General features: G+C 53.5%; 1 protein-coding gene across 1 annotated transcript; it reads left to right on the top strand.

The window, feature by feature from the left end:
- The first annotated feature begins 11,373 nt into the window (after positions 1–11,373).
- LOC136577432 (salivary glue protein Sgs-4-like) lies at positions 11,374–12,327 on the top strand. The gene has a single exon (XM_066577326.1). The coding sequence runs from the start codon at positions 11,374–11,376 to the stop codon at positions 12,325–12,327; it is 954 nt and encodes a 317-aa protein (XP_066433423.1).
- Positions 12,328–23,056: the final 10,729 nt, after the last annotated feature.

Genomic DNA, 23,056 nt, shown 5'->3' with positions numbered 1-23,056 from the left:
TAATATTTACATGGAAGAACAACCAGGACTCTTTTTAGAGCCACCAGCCTCAAAACTAACATGAAAAGGGTCATGTAAGACCAAGAGCCCAGCGGCCTTCATAATACTGACATGGAAGAAAAAGCAGGACTCTTCCTAGAGCTACCGACCCCCAAACTAAGGGGATGAAGGTTCTCGTAAGAGGGGTAATCAAGAGCCCAGCGGCCCCTATAATACTTACATGGAAGAACAACCAGGACTCTTCCTAGAGATGCCAACCCACCAAACTAAGGGGGAGAAAGATCTTGTAAGACCAGAAGCCCAGTGGCCTCCATAATACTTAAATGGAAGAACGACCAGGACTCTTTCTAGAGACGCCGACCCACCAAACTAAGGGGGAGAAGGGTCTTGGTAAGAGAGGTAACCAGGAGCCCAGCGCCTTCATAATGCTTACATGGAAGAACAACCAGGACTCTTCCTAGAGCCGCTGACCCCCAAACTCAGGTAGAAGGTTCTTGTAACAGAGTTGACCACGAGCACAGCGGCCCCTATAATACTTACATGGAAGAACAACCAGGACTCTTCTGAGAGCCACCAGACTAAAGGGAGAAGGATCTTGTAAGAGAGGTGACCAAGAGCCCATCGCCTCCATAGTACTTACATGGAAGAATAACCAGGACTCTTCCTAGAGCTGCTGACCCCAAACTAAGGGGAAGAAGGGTCTTGTTAGACCAGGAGCCCAGCAGCCTCCATAATACTTACATGGAAGAACTAGCACTCTTCCTAGAGCCGCCGACCCCAAGCTAAGAGGATGAAGGGTCTAGTAAGAGAGGTGACCAAGAGCCCAGTGGCTCTTATAATACTTACATGGAAGAACAACCAGGACTCTTCCTAGAGCCGCCGACCCCCAAACTAACAGGGGAAGGCTCTTTTCAGAAAGGTGACCAGGAGCGAACGGTCTCCATAATACTTACATGAAAGAACAATCAGGAGTCTTTCAAGAGCCACCAGACTACAGGGAGAAGGGTCTTGTAAGAGAGGTGACCAAGAGCACAGTGCCTCCATAATACTTACATAAAAGAACAACCAGGACTCTGCCTAGAGCTATCAACCCCCCAAACTAAGGGGAGGAAGGGTCTTGGTAAGAGAAGCCACCGAGAGCCCAGCGGCCCCCCTAATACTTACATAGAAGAACAACCAGGACTCTTTTTAGAGCCGCCAGCCTCAAAACTAACGTGAAAAGGGTCATGTAAGACCAAGAGCCCAGCGGCCTTCATAATACTTACATGAAAGAAAAAGCAGGACTCTTCCTAGAGCTGCCGACCCCCAAACTAAAGGGATGAAGGTTCTCGTAAGAGGGGTAACCAAGAGCCCAGCGGCCCCTATAATACTTACATGGAAGAACAACCAGGACTCTTCCTAGAGATGCCAACCCACCAAACTAAGGGGGAGAAAGATCTTGTAAGACTAGAAGCCCAGTGGCCTCCATAATACTTAAATGGAAGAACGACCAGGACTCTTTGTAGAGCCGCCGACCCACCAAACTAAGGGGGAGAAGGGTCTTGGTAAGAGAGGTAACCAGGAGCCCAGCGCCTTCATAATACTTACATGGAAGAACAACCAAGACTCTGCCTAGAGCTATTGACCCCCCAAACTAAGGGGAGAAGGGTCTTGGTAAGAGAAGCCACTGAGAGCCCAGCGGCCCCCATAATACTTACATGGAAGAACAAGCAGGACTCTTCCTAGAGCTGCCAACCCCCCAAACTAAAGGGATGAAGGGTCTCGTAAGAGGGGTGACCAAGAGCCCAGCGGCCCCTATAATACTTACATGGAAGAACAACCAGGACTCCTCCTAGAGCCGCCGGCCCCCAAACAAAGGGTGAGAAGTGTCTTGTAAGACCAAGTGCCCAGTGTCCTCCATAATACTTACATGAAAGAACAAACACGACTCTTCCTAGAGCCGCCGACCCACCAAACTAAGAGGGAGAAGGGTCTTAGGAAGAGAGTTGACCAAGATCCCAGCAGTCACTCTGGCTGAGCTGCAAAGATCATGTGTGCAGATGGGCGAAACTTCGAGAATGTCAACCATCTTTGCAGCCTTCACCTATCTGCGCTTTACAGCGGAGAAGCCAGAAAGAAGCCTCCTCAGTTAGAGACATGGAAGCCACCTGGAGTTACCAAAAAGACCCTAAAGGCCCTGAGACTGTGAGAAACAAGATTTTCTGCTCTGATGACACGAAGATGGAACTTCTTGGCCTATAAGAGTTCTGTCTGGTGAAAACCAGGAGTTGTTCATCACCTGGGGGAGGTGATACCTGTCAAGGTGGATGGAAACCAGGCGCCGCTCATCACCTGCCCAATACTATCCCTAAAGTGAAGCCTGGTTGTGGACCATCATGCTGGGAGAGGTGAGACCAGTCTTGGTGGATGGAAACTAGGCGCCGCTCATCACTTGCCCAATACCATCTCTACAGTGAAGCCTGGTGGTGGAGCATCATGCTGGGGGAGAAGACTGGTCAGCATGGGTGAAACCAGTCACCGCTCATCCCTGGCCGAATACCATCCCTACAGTGAAGCCTGGTGGTGGAGCATCATGTTGGGGGGGGGAAAGACAGGTCAGGGTGGATGGAAACCAGGTGCCGTTCATCACCTGCCCAATACCATTCCTACAGTGAAGCCTGGTGATTGAGCATCATGTGGGGGAGGGGAGACCGGTAAGGGTGGATGGAAAGCAGGCGCCGCTCATCCCCAGCCACATATCACCCATACAGTGAAGCCTGGTGGTGGAACATCATGTGGGGAAGGGGAGACAAGTCAGGGTCGATGGAATACCAGGCGCCGCTTATCACCTGCCCAATGCCATCCCAACAGTGAAGCCTGGTGGTGGAGCATCATGTGGGGAAGAGGAGACCAGTCAGAGTGGATGGAAACCAGGCGCCGCTCATCCCCTGCCCAATACCATCCCTACAGTGAAGCCTGGTGCTGGAGCATCTTGTGGGGGAGGGGAGACTGGTCAGGATGGATGGAAACCAGGCGCCGTTCATCACCTGCCCAATACCATCCCTACAGTGAAGCCTGGTGGGGGAGCATCATGTGGGGGAGGGGAGACTAGTCAGGGTGGATGGAAAACATGCGCCGCTCATCACCTGCCCAATACCATCCCTACAGTGAAGCCTGGTGGTGGAGCGTCATGCTGAAGGGGGAGAGAACGATCAGGGTGGATGGAAACCAGGCGCCGCTCATCACCTGCCCAATACCATCCCTACAGTGAAGCCTGGTGGTGGAGCATCATGTGGGGGAGGGGAGACCGGTAAGGGTGGAAGGAAAGCAGGCGCCGCTCATCCCCAGCCACATACCACCCATACAGTGAAGCCTGGTGGTGGAACATCATGTGGGGAAGGGGAGACAGGTCAGGGTGGATGGAAACCAGGTGCCGCTCATCACCTGCCCAATACCATCCCTACAGTGAAGCCTGGTTGTGGAGCTTCATGCTTGGGGGGGGGGGGGGGAGAGAGACCAGTCAGGGTAGATAGAAACCAGGCATCGCTCATTCCCAGCCCAATACCATCCCTACAGTGAAGCCTGGTGGTGGAGCAGCATGTGGTGGGAGGGAGACCGATCAAGAAGGATAGAAACCAGGCGCAACTCATTTCCAGCCCAATACCATCCCTACAGTGAAGCCTGGTGGTGAAGCATCATGTGTGGGAGGGGAGACCGGTCAGGGTGGATGGAAACCAGGCGCTGCTCATCAGCTGCCCAATACCATTCCTACAGTGTAGCCTGGTGGTAGAGTATCTTGTGGGGGAGGGGAGACCGATCAGGGTGGATGGAAACCAGGCGCCGCTCATCACCTGCCCAATACCATCCCTACAGTGAAGCCTGGTGGTGGAGCATCATGTGGGGGAGGGGAGAGCGGTAAGGGTGGATGGAAACCAGGCGCCGCTCATTACATGCCCAATACCATCCCCACAGTGAAGCCTGGTGGTGGAGCATCATGTGGGGGAGGGGAGAGCGGTCAGGGTGGATGGAATACCAGGCGCCGCTTATCACCTGCCCAATGCCATCCCAACAGTGAAGCCTGGTGGTGGAGCATCATGTGGGGAAGAGGAGACCAGTCAGAGTGGATGGAAACCAGGCGCCGCTCATCACCTGCCCAATACCATCCCTACAGTGAAGCCTGGTTCTTGGGCAGCTTGTGGGGGAGGGGAGACTGGTCAGGATGGATGGAAACCAGGCGCCGTTCATCACCTGCCCAATACCATCCCTACAGTGAAGCCTGGTGGTGGAGCATCATGTGGGGGAGGGGAGACTAGTCAGGGTGGATTGAAAACAGGCGCCGCTCATCACCTGCCCAATACCATCCCTACAGTGAAGCCTGGTGGTGGAGCATCATGTGGGGTAGGGGAGACTAGTCAGGGTGGATGGAAACCAGGCGCCACTCATCACCTGCTTAAAACCATCCCTACAGTGAAGCCTGGCAGTGGAGCATCATGCTGAAGGAGGGGAACCGGTCAAGGTGGATGGAAACCAGGCGCCGCTCATCACCTGCCCAATACCATCCCTACAGTGAAGCCTAGTGGTGGAGCATCATGTGGGGGAGGGGAGACTGGTCAGGGTGGATGGAAACCAGGCGCTACTCATCACCTGCCCAATACCATTCCTACAGTGAAGCCTGGTGGTGGAGCATCATGTGGGGGAGGGGAGACCGGCTAGAGTGGATGGAAACCAAGCGCCGCTCATCACCTCCCCAATACCATCCCTACAGTGAAGCCTGGTGGTGGAGCATCATGCTGGGGGAGGGGAGACCGGCTACAGTGGATAGAAAGCAGGCGCCGCTCATCACTTGCCCAATACCATCCCTACAGTGAAGCCTGGTGGTGGAGCATCATGCTGGGGGAGGGGAGACCGGTCAGGGTGGATGGAAACTAGGTGCTGCTCATCACCTGCCCAATACCATCCCTACAGTGAAGCCTGGTGGTGGAGCATCATGTGAGGGAGGGGAGACCGGTCAGGATGGATGGAAACCAGGCGCCGCTCATCACCTGCCCAATACCATCCCTACAGTGAAGCCTGGTGGTGGAGCATCATGTGAGGGAGGGGAGACTAGTCAGGGTGGATGGAAACCAGGCGCCGCTCATCACCTGCCCAATACCATCCCCACAGTGAAGCCTGGTGGTGGAGGATTATGTGAGGGAGGGGAGACTAGTCAGGGTGGATGGAAAACAGGCGCCGCTCATCACCTGCCCAATACCATCCCTAGAGTGAAGCCTGGTGGTGGAGCGTCATGCTGAAGGGGGAGAGAATGATCAGGGTAGATGGAAAGCGGGCGCTGCTCATCACTAGCCCAATACCATCCCTACAGTGACATCTGGTGGTGGAGCATCATGTGGGGGAGGGGAGACTGGTCAGGGTGAATGGAAACTAGGCGCCGCTCATCACCTGCCCAATACAATCCCTACAGTGAAGCCTGGCGGTGGAGCATCATGCTGAAGGAGGGAAGACCGGTCAGGGTGGATGGAAACCAGGTGCCGCTCATCACCTGCCCAATGCCATCCCTACAGTGAAGCCTAGTGGTGGAGCATCATGTAGGGGAGGGGAGGTTGGTCAGGGTGGATGGAAACCAGGCGCTGCTCATCCCCTGCCCAATAACATCCCTACACTGAAGCCTGGTGGTGGAGCATCATGTGGGGGAGGGGAGACCGGTCAGGGTGGATGGAAACCAGGCGCTGCTCATCACCTGCCCAATACCATCCCTACAGTGAAGCCTGGTGGTGGAGCATCATGTGGGGGAGGGGAGAGCGGCTAGAGTGGATGGAAACCAGGCGCCGCTCATCACTTGCCCAATACCATCCCTACAGTGAAGCCTGGTGGTGGAGCATCATGCTGGGGGAGGGGAGACCGACTAGTGTGGATGGAAACCAGGCGCCGCTCATCACCTGCCCAATACCATCCCTACAGTGAAGCCTGGTGGTGGAGCATCATGTGAGGGAGGGGAGACCGGTCAGGGTGAATGGAAACCAGGCGCTGCTCATCACCTGCCCAATACCATCCCTACAGTGAAGCCTGGTGGTGGAGCATCATGCTGGGGGAGGGAAGACCGGTCAGGATGGATGGAAACCAGGCGCCGCTCATCACCTGCCCAATACCATCCCTAGAGTGAAGCCTGGTGGGGGAGCATCATGTGGGGGAGGGGAGAGCGGCTAGAGTGGATGGAAACTAGGCGCCGCTCATCACCTCCCCAATACCATCCCTACAGTGAAGCCTGGTGGTGGAGCATCATGCTGGGGGAGGGAAGACCGGCTAGTGTGGATGGAAACCAGGCGCTGCTCATCCCTTGCCCAATACCATCCCTACAGTGAAGCCTGGTGGTGGAGCATCATGTGGGGGAGGGGAGACCAGTCAGGGTGAATGGAAACTAGGTGCCGCTCATCACCTGCCCAATACCATCCCTACAGTGAAGCCTGGTGGAGGAGCATCATGCTGGGGAAGGGGAGACCGGCTAGAGTGGATGGAAACCAGACGCCGCTCATCACTTGCCCAATACCATCCCTACAGTGAAGCCTGGTGGTGGAGCATCATGTGGGGGAGGGGAGACCGGTCAGGGTGGATAGAAGCCAGGCGCTGCTCATCATGTGCCCAATACCATCCCTACAGTGAAGCCTGGTGGTGGGACATCATGTGGGGGAGGTGAGACTGGTCAGGGTGGATGGAAACCAGGCGCCGCTCATCACCTGCCCAATACGATCCTTACAGTGAAGCCTGGTGGTGGAGCATCATGTGGGGTAGGGGAAAGCGGTCAAGGTGGATGGGATACAGGCGCCGCTCATCACCTGCCTAATACCATCCCTACAGTGAAGCCTAGTGGTGGAGCATCATGTGGGGGAGGGGAGGCTGGTCAGGGTGGATGGAAACCAGGCGCTGCTCATCCCCTGCCCAATACCATCCCTACAGTGAAGCCTGGTGGTGGAGCATCATGCTGGGGGAGGGGAGACCGCCTAGTGTGGATGGAAACCAGGCGCCGCTCATCACCTGCCCAATACCATCCCTACAGTGAAGCATCATGCTGGGGGAGGGGAGACCAGTCAGGGTGGATGGAAACCAGGCGCCGCTCATCACCTCCCCAATACCATCCCTACAGTGAAGCCTGGTGGTGGAGCATCATGCTGGGGGAGGGGAGACCGGCTAGTGTGGATGGAAACCAGGCGCCGCTCATCCCTTGCCGAATACCATCCCTACAGTGAAGCCTGGTGGTGGAGCATCATGTGAGGGAGGTGAGACCAGTCAGGGTGGATGGAAACCAGGCGCCACTCATCACCTGCCCAATACAATCCCTACAGTGAAGCCTGATGGTGGAGCATCATGTGAGGGAGGATAGACCGGTCAGGGTGGATGGAAACCAGGCGCTGCTCATCACCTGCCCAATACCATCCCTACAGTGAAGCCTGGTGGTGGAGCATCATGTGGGGGAGGGGAGAGCGGCTAGAGTGGATGGAAACCAGGCACCGCTCATCACCTCCCCAATACCATCCCTACAGTGAAGCCTGGTGGTGGAGCATCATGCTGGGGGAGGGGAGATCGGCTGGTGTGGATGGAAACTAGGCGCCGCTCATCCCTTGCCCAATACCATCCCTACAGTGAAGCCTGGTGGTGGAGCATCATGTGATGGAGGGGAGACCAGTTAGTTTGGATGGAAACCAGGCGCCGCTCATCACCTGCCCAGTACCATCCGTATAGTGAAGCCTGGCGGTGGAGCATCATGTGAGGGAGGGGAGACCGGTCTGGGTGGATGGAAACCAGGCGCCGCTCATCACCTGCCCAATACAATCCCTACAGTGAAGCCTGGTGGTGGAGCATCATGCTGAGGGAGGGGAGACCAGTCAGGGTGTATGGAAACCAGGCGCCGCTCATCACCTGCCCAATACAATCCCTACAGTGAAGCCTGGTGGTGGAGCATCATGCTGAGGGAGGGGAGACCAGTCAGGGTGGATGGAAACCAGGCGCCGCTCATCACCTGCGCAATACCATCCCTACAGTGAAGCCTGGTGGTGGAGCATCATGTGATGGAGGGGAGAGCAGTCAGGGTGGATGGAAACCAGGCGCCGCTCATCACCTGCCCAATACTATCCCTACAGTGAAGCCTGGTGGTGGAGCATCATGTGGGGGAGGGGAGACCGGTCAGGGTGGATGGAAACCAGGTGCCGCTCATTAGCTTTCTGAATGATAATTGTTCAGTGCAATCACAGCTTCAGGGATTAAACAGATGACTGTATTTGCACAGGGACGGAAGGGAACTCATAGATTTTAATAGGTCCGTTCTGAGCGTGCTTCTCACGTGCAAGGAATATTAAGACCTGCCTTTAGGACATAATTATAACCCCTCCTTTAGTCATAACCCCGCCTCTAGTCATAAATCCTCCTTTAGTCATAACCCCTCCTCTAATCATAAACCCTCCTCTAGATATAAATCCTCCTTTAGTCATAACCCCTCCTCTATTCATAAACCCTCCTCTAGTCATAACCCCTCCTATAGTCATAACCCCTCCTATAGTCATAAACCCTCCTCTAATCATAACCCCTCCTCTAGTCATAACCTTGCCCCTAGTCATAAACCCTCCTCTAATTATAACCCCTACTCTAGTAATAACCTCGCCTCAAGTCATAACGCCTACTCTAGTTATAACGCCTACTCTAGTTATAACCCTGCCTCAAGTCGTAACCCCTCCTCTAGTCATATCCCCTCCTCTAGTCATAACCCCGCCTCTAGATATAAACCCTCCTATAGTCATAACCCCTCCTCTAGTCATAACCCCTCCTCTAGTCATAACCCCTCTTCTAGTCATTACCCCCTCCTCTAGTCATAACTCTGCCTCTAGTCATAACCCCTCCTCTAGTCATAACCCCTCCTCTAGTCATAACCCCTCCTCTAGTCATAACCCCTCCTCTAGTCATAACCCCTCCTTTAATTATAACCCCTTCTTTAGTCTTAAATCCTCTTCTAATTATAACCCCTCCTCCAATTATAACCCCTCCTTTAATTATAACCCCTCCTCTAGTCATAGCTCTTCCTCTAGTCATAGCTCTTCCTCTAGTCATAACCCCTCCTCTAGTCATAACCCCTCCTCTAGATATAAACCCTCCTCTACCCATAACCCCTCCTCTAGTCATAACCCCTCCTTTAATTATAACCCCTTCTTTAGTCTTAAATCCTCTTCTAATTATAACCCCTCCTCCAATTATAACCCCTCCTCTAATTATAACCCCTCCTCTAGTCATAACCATGCCTCTAGTCATTACTCCTTCTCTAATTATAACCCCTCCTCTAATTATAACCCCTCGTCTAGTCATTACCCCGCCCCTAGTCATAACCCCTCCTCTAGTCATAACCCTGCACCTAGTCATAACCCCTCCTCTAGTCATAACCCCTCCTCTAGTCATAACCCCTCCTCTAGTCATAACCCCTCCTCTAGTCATAACCCCTCCTATAGTCATAACCCTGCACCTAGTCATAACCCCTCGTCTAGTCATTACCCCGCCCCTAGTCATAACCCCTCCTCTAGTCATAACCCCTCCTCTAATTATAACCCCACCTCTAGTCATAACCCCACCTCTAGTCATAATCCCGCCTCTAGTCATAACCTTTCCTCTAGTCATACCCCCTACTCTAGTCATAACCCCGCCTCTGATTATAACCCCACCTCTAGTCATAACCCCTCCTCTAATTATAACTCCGCCTCTAGTCATAACCCCGCCTCTAGTCATAACCCCGCCTCTAGTCATAACCCCTCCTATAGTCATAACCCTGCACCTAGTCATAACCCCTCGTCTAGTCATTACCCCGCCCCTAGTCATAACCCCTCCTCTAGTCATAACCCCTCCTCTAATTATAACCCCACCTCTAGTCATAACCCCACCTCTAGTCATAATCCCGCCTCTAGTCATAACCTTTCCTCTAGTCATACCCCCTACTCTAGTCATAACCCCGCCTCTGATTATAACCCCACCTCTAGTCATAACCCCTCCTCTAATTATAACTCCGCCTCTAGTCATAACCCCGCCTCTAGTCATAACCCCGCCTCTAGTCATAACCCCGCCTCTAGTCATAACCCCTCCTTTAATTATAACCCCTCCTCTAGTCATAACCCCTCCTCTAGTCATAACCCTGCCCCTAGTCATAACCCCTCCTTTAATTATAACCCCTCCTCTAGTCATAACCCCTCTTCTAGTCATAACCCTGCCCCTAGTAATAACCCCGCCTCTAATCATAACCCCGCCTTTACTCAGCCCTTCCTTGTCGGTCCGTCCTATGACTGCTGTTTACACAGGAGGATTTCCAGCAGACGACAGATGATTGTTAGATGCTGCTGAGTCGGGATGTGTTGCTGTCGGCTCGCCGCTCCTGTTAACGTCTAACATCCGCTCAGGGGCTCTTTCACACGACCGGATGCAGTAAAGCGTTGGCCGCCATGCTGCGTATTTGCACACGGTGGAGGTTTGCAGCGGTTCTTGTTCTGCGCTCCTTTTAGCGCACACAAGACACTCCATGGAATAAGATGCTAATTGGCCTGCGGAGGTCCAGAGGTCTTCTTTTCCCTGCGCAGCGTTTCTTCGCCTCCCCTTGCGTATTTTCGCACTCCCCATTGACATTTGTGTGACCTGCAGGACAGTAGAGCCGGGCCAAGTCCTCCTGCGCCTCGTACTGCATGCAGACGCACCGGCGCCCCTGTAAATCAATGGCTTCTATCCTCTGTTTGGCGCACCTATATTTTATGCTCGCAAAAACGCACACGAATACGGTTGTGCGAAAGAACCCTAAAATGCGTCATTTTTTACGTTTTTCCATGTGCTTCTCCGCTTACCTAACATCCACCTGAAAGTGCGAACGGGCGACATACACAATACTTTCCACGCGCCGCACACGCAGCACGCGAGGCCTCGGCCGCAGCAACGACAACAGATGTTTACAGTTATGGCTGCCGGAATGCAGAAACCTTCAGCCAAACAGGCGCAGTCATTAGGGGTTAATGGCGGCATCCAGCACCCGGCCCCCCATGAACCTGAGGGGCCTCCGTGATACAATCTCCAGAGGTCACTTTACAGCCTCCACTTTCATCATCTGCGCTTTGAACCCAGGAGACTTGACTTTATTGATGTCCATGAAACCTATATGACTTCCTGAGAATGACCAGCTGCCTCTGCAGATGCTCGCCGAGAGACTGGCTCTGCAATGACCTCTCAACATATGGCAGCAAGTGACAAAGCAGCACGTGCATCCAGTATCAGCGTCACTACAAATCCCAGACAGTCTGTAAAGCCCTTCAGCCTACTGGTCAACAACAACCTGTGACCTCAATCCACAGCACTGTGATGTCACTTCTGCTCATAGCTTATATAAGGATGCGCATGATCAAGACCCAAGATCCAAGACCCAAGATCCAAGACCCGAGATCCAAGATCCGAGACCCAAGATGCGAGACCCAAGATGCGAGACCCAAGATGCGAGACCCAAGATGCGAGACCCAAGATGCGAGACCCAAGATGCGAGACCCAAGATGCGAGACCCAAGATGCAAGACCCAAGATGCAAGACCCAAGATGCAAGACCCAAGATGCAAGACCCAAGATGCAAGACCCAAGATGCAAGACCCAAGATCCAAAATCCAAGATCCGAGACCCAAGATGCGAGACCCAAGATCCAAGACCCAAGATCCAAGACCCAAGATCCAAGACCCAAGATCCGAGACCCAAGATCCGAGACCCAAGATCCGAGACCCAAGATCCGAGACCCAAGATGCGAGACCCAAGATCCAAGACCCAAGATCCGAGACCCAAGATGCGAGACCCAAGATGCGAGACCCAAGATGCGAGACCCAAGATGCGAGACCCAAGATGCAAGACCCAAGATGCAAGACCCAAGATGCGAGACCCAAGATGCAAGACCCAAGATGCGAGACCCAAGATGCGAGACCCAAGATGCAAGACCCAAGATGCAAGACCCAAGATGATGCAAGACCCAAGATGCAAGACCCAAGATGCAAGACCCAAGATGCAAGACCCAAGATGCAAGACCCAAGATCCAAGACCCAAGATCCGAAATCCAAGATCCAAGATGCAAGACCCAAGATCCAAAATCCAAGATCCAAGACCCAAGATCCAGATCCAAGATCCAAAATCTAAGACCCAAGATCCAAGACCCAAGGTGTGCAGTAACTCTGATCAGTCATACAAGGATTCCAAATCCAGAGGACAGCATTTCCCCTTGTGCTCATTGGGGCTGGCGACAGCAGTGCCGACCCCATTGAGAACATACAGTGAAGATCGGGGTCCTCTGGCGCAGCTATTCTCCCATTGAATTCAATGGAGTCGGCAATACAGATTTTAAATCCCCGCCTACAGAAAGCACTTTAGAGCAGAGCAGGGAAAAGACTCGGCTAGACGTGCCTGAGCCCCGGCAGCTGTAGAGAGGTGACTATATATATATATTTTTTTTTCCATACTTTAGGGATGATTTTTAGGGAAGTGCTTATATTTAAAGCCCTTCTACGAAAATCGCTGCAGAGGCTCCATGGAATTCAATGGAAGAACATCAGCTGTGCCCGAGGATTTGTTCATCTCCGCGGGGCGTCCCCTCATCACTGGACACTGTGACAGTGCTGTGATTCAGTGTGACAATGCTGTCAGTGTGCAGTGAGGGGGGGCCGCCCCGCGGAGATGGACAAACCCTCTGTCACTGCTGTAACAGAGGACCGCGATCTTCTCTGTATGTTAGTGGGGCCGCCGCAGCTGCCGCCGGCCCCACTGACCACAGGTAAAACCCCTGGATGTGGCAGCAGCAGAGGATAGTGGGCAGCTCACTTTACATGCACATAAAGGCTGTGAGGGGCGGTTTTTCAGCGTGACGTCCGCTCTGATAGCGCCATTTTTTTACGCATGCGTTTCTGCGCACATAAGGAGCCCTAATACTACTTAAAAAGGAATTTATCAAAAACTGCCCCTCTTGTGTTTCTACTGACCAACCTCATCCTGATAGCTATCTCAGTCTGTGGTGCCACCATAACTCCTCCCAGCACGCCCGCTGCCCGGGGGTTACATGGGACTCCAACCTCTCCTTCACTCCCCAGGCGCTTGCTCATGTCAGCTACACCTCAAAAGCATCTCCCATCTGCACCCTCTCCGCACTGCGGGGGCATACAAATCTCTTACCATTGCCCTCATCCACTCTCACCTTGACTGCTGTCATTTACTACTCATCTGCCCACCCGTCTCTAAACCCTCCACCCAGTCACTACACTGGTGCCTCCACCCTGTGCCAGTCACTACACTGGTGCCTCCACCCTGTGCCAGTCACTACACTGGTGCCTCCACCCTGTGCCAGTCACTACACTGGTGCCTCCACCCTGTGCCAGTCACTACACTGGTGCCTCCACCTTATGCCAGTCACTACACTGGTGCCTCCACCCTGTGCTAGTCACTACACTGGTGCTTCCACCTTGTGCCGGTCACTACACTGATGCCTCCACCCTGTGCCAGTCACTACACTGGTGCCTCCACCCTGTGCCACTCACTATACTGATTGCTCTACCCTGTGCCAGTCACTACACTGCTGCCTCCACTCTGCGCCAGTCACTACACTGATTCCTCCACCCTGTGCCAGTCACTACACTGCTGCCTCCACCCTGTGCCAGTCACTACACTGCTGCCTCCACTCTGTGCCAATCACTGGATAGATGCCTTCACCCTGTGCCAGTCACTATACTGATGCCTCCACCCTGTACCAGTCAATACACTCATTTCTCCACCCTGTGCCAGTCACTACACTGATGCCTCCACTCTGCGCCAGTCACTACACTGATGGCTTAACCCTGTGCCAGTCACTACACTGATGCCTCCACCCTGTACCAGTCACTACACTGATGCCTCCACCCTGTACCAGTCAATACACTCATTTCTCCACCCTGTGCCAGTCACTACACTGATGCCTCCACTCTGCGCCAGTCACTACACTGATGCCTCCACTCTGTGCCAGTCAATACACTGATACCTATACCCTCTGCAAGTCACTACACTGATGCCTCCACCCTGTGCCAGTCACTAAACTGATGCCTCCACCCTGTACCAGTCACTACACTGATGCCTCCACCCTGTGCCAGTCACTACACTGATGCCTCCACCCTGCGCCAGTCACTAAACTGATGCCTCCACCCTGCGCCAGTCACTAAACTGATGCCTACACCCTGTGCCAGTCACTACACTGATGCCTCCACCCTGTTCCACTCACTACACTAATACCTCTACCCTGTGGCAGACACTACATTAATACCTCCACCCTGTGCCAGTCACTATACTGATGCCACTACCCTGTGCCAGTCACTACACTGATGCCACTACCCCATGCCAGTCACTACACTTTTGCCTCCACCCTGTGCCAGTCACTTCACTGATACCTCCACCCTCTGCCAGTCACTGGACAGATGCCTTCACCCTGTGCCAGTCACTACACTGATGCCTCTACCCTGTGCCAGTCACTACACTGTTGCCTCCACCCTGTTCCAGTCACTACACTAATACCTCTACCCTGTGGCAGTCACTACACTAATACCTCCACCCTGTGCCAGTCACTACACTGATAACTCCACCCTCTGCCAGTCACTGGACTGATGCCTTAACCCTGTGCCAGTCACTACACTGATACCTCCACCCATGCCAGTCACTACACTGATGTCTACACCCTGTGCCAGTTACTATACTGATGCCCCCACTCTGTGCCAATCACTGGACTGATGCCTTCACCCTGTGCAGTCACTGTACTGATGTTTCCACCCTGTGCCAGTCACTACACTGATATCTCCACCCTGTGCCAATCACTACACAGATGCCTCCACCATGTGCCAGTCACTACACTGATATCTCCACCCTGTGCCAGTCACTACACTGATGCCTCTACCCTGTCCCAGTCACTATACTGATGCCTCTACCCTGTGCCAGTCACTATACTGATGCCTCTACCCTGTGCCAGTCACTATACTGATGCCCCCACTCTGTGCCAATCACTGCACTGATGCCTTCACCCTGTGCAGTCACTATATTGATGTGTCCACCCTGTCACTGATGCCTCTGCCCTCTACCAGTCACTATACTGATGCTTCCACCATGTGCCAGTCACTATACTGATGCCTCTACCCTGTCCCAGTCACTATACTGATGCCTCTACCCTGTGCCAGTCACTATACTGATGCCTCTACCCTGTGCCAGTCACTATACTGATGCCCCCACTCTGTGCCAATCACTGCACTGATGCCTTCACCCTGTGCAGTCACTATATTGATGTGTCCACCCTGTCACTGATGCCTCTGCCCTCTACCAGTCACTATACTGATGCTTCCACCAGGTGCCAGTCACTATACTGATGCCTCTGCCCTGTGCCAGTCACTATACTGATGCTCCCACCCTGTGCCAGTCACTATACTGATGCCCTCACTCTGTGCCAATCACTGGACAGATGCCTTCACCCTGTGCCAGTCACTATACTGATGTTTCCACCCTGTGCAAATCAATGCACTTATATATCCATCCTGTGCCAGTCACTATACTGATGCCTCTGCCCTGTGCCAGTCGCTACACTGATGCTTCCACCCTGTGCCAGTCACTACACTGATGCCTCCACCCTGTGCCAGTCACTACACTGATGCCTCCACCCTGTGCCAGTCACTACACTGATGCCTCCATCCTGTGCCAGTCACTATACTGACCCCTTCACCCTGTGCCAGTCACTACACTGTTGCCTCCACTCTGTGCTAATCACTGGACAGATGCCTTCACCCTGTGCCAGTCACTACACTGATGCCTCTACCCTGTGCCAGTCACTACACTGATGACTCCACCCTGTGCCAGTCACTACACTGATGACTCCACCCTCTGCCAGTCACTGGACTGATGCCTTCACCCTGTGCCAGTCACTACACTGATGCCTCAGCCCTCTATCAGTCACTACACTGATGCCTTCACTATGTGCCAGTCACTATACTGATGCTTCCACCCTGTGCCAGTCAATACACTGATTTCTCCACCCTGTGCTAGTCACTACACTAATACCCCCACCCTATGCCAGTCACTGTTCTAGCTTCCTTCCGATCTGAAACACAATAGTTCTCTTTGCACAAGTCTTCAGGTCATTAATGTTCGTTCAGAGGCCGGTGGGGCGACTCTCGGAGACAGAAGATGATACAACGCTATTGCATTAGCCTGAAGCTAATGTATCTGGCACCTCCAGAACTGTCCTGTATTTGTCCTACATGTCATGTTCTCATTGTGGAAGCACTATGCAAACTGTCCTGTCACTAGTTATGTGTATTGCACAGCTGCAGCATGTAAGCGGTTAATGTCTATCAATGTCTGGAAATGTAACAATTTTGTCCTGTCATGTTAGAAGATATATGTGTTTGCAAGAGACTGCCAGCCACCATACCTTCAACCTACATGTGGTGAAGAATGGAAGAGGAAGAGAGACATCTACCCAAGACTCATCTCACTAAGACATAAGGAAGTGAAATCCGCCGTGCCGTGTTTGGAAGAAAAGGTGTGAGTGTGCGGTGTCTCTTTTTCACAGATAACTAGGACTGTGGGCCGGTGTCATTATGTGTTCTCCTCCCTGACCTGTGTAATTTACCAACAAGCTGCCTGTATATCAGTAAAGTTCCGTGTTCTACAATTTATCTGTGTGTCTGGACTTTATTTCTCCCATAAAGAACAGTGGCGTCACCCGTGACAACTTCCTATACAGGTAAACTGCACTATGAGCATCTGTGTCAGGGCTCTAACCCATGCCCTCTTGTATGCTAGTCAAGAGCTCGCTCCGCTAGGCTATCAGGAATTGAACAGTTCCATCACTGAAACCTAGCCTTGTTCTGTATTTCCCAATTACCTAGTTCCTGCCTCCTGGTCCTGACCCCAGCTTTGTTCCTGATTGCACTTCCTTTATAAGCCTAGCCCCACCACTCCTTCAGTGTGTGATTATTGAGTGCCCAGTCTGTAATCAAGCTCCCCTGCTCCCTCAGCCGCTGTACAGTAACGGAGACCACCTGCTAACGACCCGGCTTCCACTCGACTACTCTACAGTTCTTGGATACCACGGCTTGGCTCCAATCCAGCGCCGGTAAGACTTTAAAGTTTGCCTGAAGAGGTCTTTCAGTGCCTTGGCAAAGGGTCACACGTGTCGCTCAGGGTAGGAGTAGCCTGGAGACAAACATACACTGGCAATGGTGGAGAGAAGCAGGCACGTTTAAATGCTGTCAGAACTCCCGCCCCAGCAGCTGATTGGGGCGGGGAGCCTGCCAGCAGCCAGACCCAGGCAAAAGGCAGCAAGTGCAGATCCCAGACATCCTGCAGCAAGTGCAGATGCTGCTAGTCAGGATTTCATGGCAACGTGGACTGCATCGCCGCATCTCCAGCAACTGACCACTAAGGCGCCGCTCAGGGAGCACACGCCCGGAGCCAGTGTCCGGGACCCCGACGGCCCGGGGTGGTCACCAAGACCGGAGCTCCCCTGCGCCGCCCCCGATCAGCTCGGGTGATAGGACCGGTGGTGCGGACGCGGAGACCCTGAGAGCTGCTGGTCCTAACAGTACCCCCCCTTCTACGGGGGGACACTGGACCCCCAAGACCCGGAGCGGGCTTAAGAGGAAAGGCCCTGTGGAATAATCGGACCAGACATGGGGCATGAACAGGCAGGGACCCACGTCCGTTCATCAGGGCCAAACCCTCTCCAGTGAACCAGATACTGCATTGAGCCCCGAACAAGCCTGGAGTCAACAATTCTCTCCACCTCAAATTCTAATTCTCCTTGCACCAGCGTAGGAGAGGGCGGGTCACGGGTGGGCAACACTGGAGTCACATATCTTTTTAATAAGCTTTTATGGAAAACATTATGATCCTTCCAAGAGCCAAGAAGGGACAATCTATAAGCCAGCGGATTAATAACCTGCGAAATAGAAAAAGGACCAATAAACCGCGGTGCAAGTTTTAAAGACGGAACCTTCAGTCTCAAATTCTTTGAAGACAATAAGACTTGCTCCCCAACCACAAAAGGTGCGTTTCTTATTAGACTGCCTAAGTACCTTCTCCTGGGAACCCTGAAGGTTCTTACGAACCTGGGCCCGAACTGTGCACAGTTCCTCAATAGCGGTATCAGCGGATGGAGTGTTCGAAACATGACGCGGGTATATCGGATGTGACCTCTGTGACCTAACCCAAACCTCCCCCTTTCTTCAATTAAAACGCTGCAACTTCTAGCTTGGATAAATTTTTGGCCACAGCGGCCATTTATTAAAATTCTTATTAACAATTGATAAAAACATCAAATAAAACAACCCACTGAAAAGGGGGAAGTCCCCGGAGCCTCCAACCCCCTCTGTCGCCTCCCCAACAGGGAAAAGGATTTCCGTCCTGCCTCCCGCCGCTCTCTCCCTCTATCCGACTCGGGAGACTGAAATCCTTCCCGCTAAAACCCTCCCGTCGCAAGACAGCCGACTCGGGAGGCAACACACAACCGGTTGCCCCTAGTCGCCCTCCTCCTCCCGACTCAGAGAGGCGCGAGCCGTTCCTCGGCTAGCCACGTTTCTCTGCAGGGACTACGGCCTGACAGAGCCGGGAGGCGACAGGCTGACCACACACACTATACCAAAAAGGGGGAGGGGGGGGGGAGGTAGCCATCAGCCCCCGTTCCCCCCCCCCCGCCCCGCACATCAGCTGGCTCCAAGAACTCCCCCCCCCCCCCCTTCCGAACGCCGCTATGACAATGTTACGATACCTCTACGACCCTTTCTACTAACTAAACTGCCCCCTATATGCTAAAGTAAGGGCGGGTGGGTGGGACTTCCTCGTGGCCTCCGTCTTCTCCTTCTGCTTCTTCTTCCTCCGTTGCCGCCTAGGGATGCTCCTCCCCCTGCTGTTCCCGCACTTTCTCTCTAACTTCCCCCTCTACTACACCCCCCCCTCTTCACCCTTCCATTAACCCTGGCCTCCCCGTTAACCCTGTCATGGGCTGCCTCCATATATATCCCCGGGGGCTACTATTCCGGCGCCTCTTGACGCGGGTATATCGGATGTGACCTCTGTGACCTAACCCAAACCTCCCCCTTTCTTCAATTAAAACGCTGCAACTTCTAGCTTGGATAAATTTTTGGCCACAGCGGCCATTTATTAAAATTCTTATTAACAATTGATAAAAACATCAAATAAAACAACCCACTGAAAAGGGGGAAGTCCCCGGAGCCTCCAACCCCCTCTGTCGCCTCCCCAACAGGGAAAAGGATTTCCGTCCTGCCTCCCGCCGCTCTCTCCCTCTATCCGACTCGGGAGACTGAAATCCTTCCCGCTAAAACCCTCCCGTCGCAAGACAGCCGACTCGGGAGGCAACACACAACCGGTTGCCCCTAGTCGCCCTCCTCCTCCCGACTCAGAGAGGCGCGAGCCGTTCCTCGGCTAGCCACGTTTCTCTGCAGGGACTACGGCCTGACAGAGCCGGGAGGCGACAGGCTGACCACACACACTATACCAAAAAGGGGGAGGGGGGGGGGAGGTAGCCATCAGCCCCCGTTCCCCCCCCCCCGCCCCGCACATCAGCTGGCTCCAAGAACTCCCCCCCCCCCCCTTCCGAACGCCACCGCCAGCATGGCATGACCACCTCATGCCTGCGCAGCACCCCACAGAACTAACGCGCGTTCTATTCCCTCCTGAACCCCCTCTAACCACAGATCCGTCCCAATCTCGTTGAGATGCACGCCATCGCTCCTCCAATAGTTTCCTACTCCCTTCTCAAGATCTATGTGCCGAACGGCCACTCCTCCATTACGCGCAACGAAGCGTGAAACCTCCCGGTTAAACTTGATCCTGGCCTTGTCTATCCCCCGCACTGAGCGCGCGTTGCGCCACACCTTGCGAGGGACCATCTCTGACCAGACCACGATCAAGCCCCGGTACATCTGCATCATACGAAGCATATCGTACCGGATGTCCCTACCTAGGTCCCTAAAGGGTCTCTGCCCCAAATCGTTGCCCCCGACGTGCAGTACGAGGATGTTAGGCGGCCTGTCTAGGGAGACTAAGCGCTGAACGTCCTGTAACACCCGGAACCAGGCCATGCCCCGCACTCCGATCCATCGAATTACCGCCGTCTCTCTACTCAGCCTTAACTGTCTACCGTTAGGCCTGATCTTAGCCCTCTCCCCCCCCCAATACACAAAAGAGTGGCCCATTATCCACACCAACGCGGCTCGATGATCTGTAACAAAAGAAAAAACAACTAGTCGTAATTAACCCCGCCGCAAAACGTACCCCCCCCCCCGCTTAAAGCAAGTGCGGCCTGATATAACGTTTAAACCGTCCCGACTTCCACCGACCGATGCCCATCCCCGCCTGACTATCCAGTCCCCTCTCTGCTGCCTCCGTTGCCGCGCCTATTCTAAAAGAATGTGTCCCGAAATTAGAGCTGTCTAACCCCAGCGTATCTATCGCTCTTCTTAACACCGCCTCGAACTGGAACCTTGACAAAAAACGACCATCTCGGTGCTGCAGAAGAGGCCCCACCCTGACTCCTGCTAACAAACTATAGTCCTCCCAACATTTAACTGGGCACATGGACTCTCCCCGCACTTGTCCTAGCGACACTCTCCGACCTCTACCCTCCTGATCCATCTTAGAACGACGGATGACTAATTCCAACCGCCCTTTTATAACCTTGGTATCCTCGCTTTGTAAACCCCCCCCTTTCTTTTTGCTGGGGGAAACCAGTTCCCCCAGCCGAAGAGCCCCAAAGAAAGCTAATGAAAAAGCCAACTTAAAAAGCGAGTATTCAAACCCTTCCCCGCATATCTCCCCCAATGCGCCCCCCAATCTCTTCAACAAGTCGAACGAGATTGGCCGACGCATATCTGACCCCCCCCGCCCCCTTCTAAACCCCTTTAGTGCCTGTCTGACTACAAAATTCTTTGTAACATCAGTCAAACCCCGCAACTTAGCGCCAAACGCCACTCCTCCCATAAATTTGTTAACTCTGGCGACTGACAACCCTGTCTCAGAACTTTTCCCCAACCATCCTAACAACGCCCCTACCCTGTCCTCGTCTGAACGCACGATTCCCCACTGCTGCAGCCACTCCTCCCATTCCGACCAGGCTGCCCTATAAGACGTCCACGTACTCCGAGCCAGTGAGGTACCTATCAAGTGCCTCACTGCTCGCTGACCACGCTCCAGATGTGTCTCGGGCAAGACACCCCTTCCTTCTCTGCTGCCGGGGCCAAACGTCGGAATCGCTCCCACTGGCAACGAGAAAGAGCATCCGCTAGTGAATTGCTCACCCCCGGCACATGTACCGCACCTATCCAAGCGTTAAGTGATAACGCTTTCAGCACCAGGTGGCGCAGTAAGGCCACCACTGGAGGGGACGATGCAGACAATTTATTTATCGCCTGCACGACCCCCAGGTTGTCGCAGTGAAAGCGTACCCTCTTGTTCCTAAATTGTTCGCCCCATATCTCCACCGCCACTATAATGGGGAAGAGCTCGAGTAGCACCAAGTTCCTTACCAACCCTGACGAGAACCAATCGCTCGGCCATCCGGCCGCGCACCACTGGCCCTGGAAGTAAATCCCAAAACCCGAACTCCCTGCGGCGTCAGTAAACAATTCCCAATCAAAATTGTTTACCATTTCCTCCATCATTACTGACCGACCGTTGTAGTTCTCTAGAAACGCCGCCCATACTGCTAAATCTTTCTTGAGTTCCTTACCTAGCCGAATAAAATGGTGGGGTAACCGAACCCCCGCCGTTGCTGACGCTAGCCTTCTGCTGAAAATTCGCCCCATCGGCATTATTCGGCAAGCGAAATTAAGCTTGCCCAATAACGATTGGAGCTCCCTCAAAGTGACCTTGGTGACAACCCTTGCTCTCTTTACCTCCGCCTTTAACTCTGTCAACTTCTCCTCGGGCAATCTGCATTCCATTGCAACCGTGTCAATGGTAATGCCCAGGAACTTTAAACATGTAGTGGGCCCCTCTGTCTTCCCAGGCGCCAAAGGCACCCCGAATTGACCGGAAACCCATTGAAGTGACCCCAGCAAAGTTGCACAAATAGGCGAACCTGCTGGCCCTATGCATAGGAAGTCATCCAAATAATGGATCACAGACCTAATCCCCGTGCAATCCCTAACTACCCATTCTAAAAAGGAACTGAACGCTTCAAAATAAGCGCAAGAAATGGAACAGCCCATGGGTAGGCACCTATCCGCAAAATAACTTCCCTCCCAAAAACACCCTAACAAACGAATGCTCTCGGGAGCAACTGGGAGCAACCTAAACGCAGACTCGATATCCACCTTTGCCAGCTTCGCTCCCTGCCCATACCTGCGGACCCATTTTATTGAGGCGTCAAATGAAGTATACACCACAGAACAAATTTCCGGGTCTATACCGTCATTTACTGACGCCCCCTTTGGGTATGACAGATGGTGTATGAGTCGAAACTTGTTAGGTTCCTTCTTAGGAACAACCCCCAGCGGTGAGACCACCAGGTCCGCCACGGGCGGGGAACGGAACGGTCCCGCCATGCGGCCTAACTGAACCTCCTTAAACAATTTTTTGGTCACCACAGCCGATTGCCGAATCGCTGACGGCAAATTCTTGGTTGTGACCGGAACCCTATGAACTGGGGCGGGAATCCTAAAACCGTCCCTAAAACCCTCAAACAGTAAACTAGCCTTATCTCGGTCGGGGTACCTATTTAGAAACGGCACCATCTTTGCCAGTTTCACTGGTGTCATCCCTTTTTCCAGGTGCCCCGAAACCCTTTCCTTTTCCTTTTTTAAAGCACTTTGCTGCTCCATGTGACGTGCCGTTACACACGGAGCAGACGTGCTTGAACCTGCAAGAGTTCCCGAATTTGCATTGGCCGTCGTTAAACTGCCAACACAATCCGAGCCTATGACTCCCTGACTGACCTCCCTGCCCCCCCCCTTGGGAACCACTGGCCGAGCTGCTAGTCCCGGCCCCCCCCTGAAAGGGCTGGCCAAACCTAACTGGGGCCATTA

The sequence above is a fragment of the Eleutherodactylus coqui genome, chromosome 8, assembly GCF_035609145.1.
Source record: "Eleutherodactylus coqui strain aEleCoq1 chromosome 8, aEleCoq1.hap1, whole genome shotgun sequence".
In the NCBI taxonomy this organism is placed as follows: domain Eukaryota; kingdom Metazoa; phylum Chordata; class Amphibia; order Anura; family Eleutherodactylidae; genus Eleutherodactylus; species Eleutherodactylus coqui.
The sequence above is the reverse complement of the archived record's forward strand: the minus strand, read 5'-3'. Positions and strand labels throughout refer to the sequence as shown.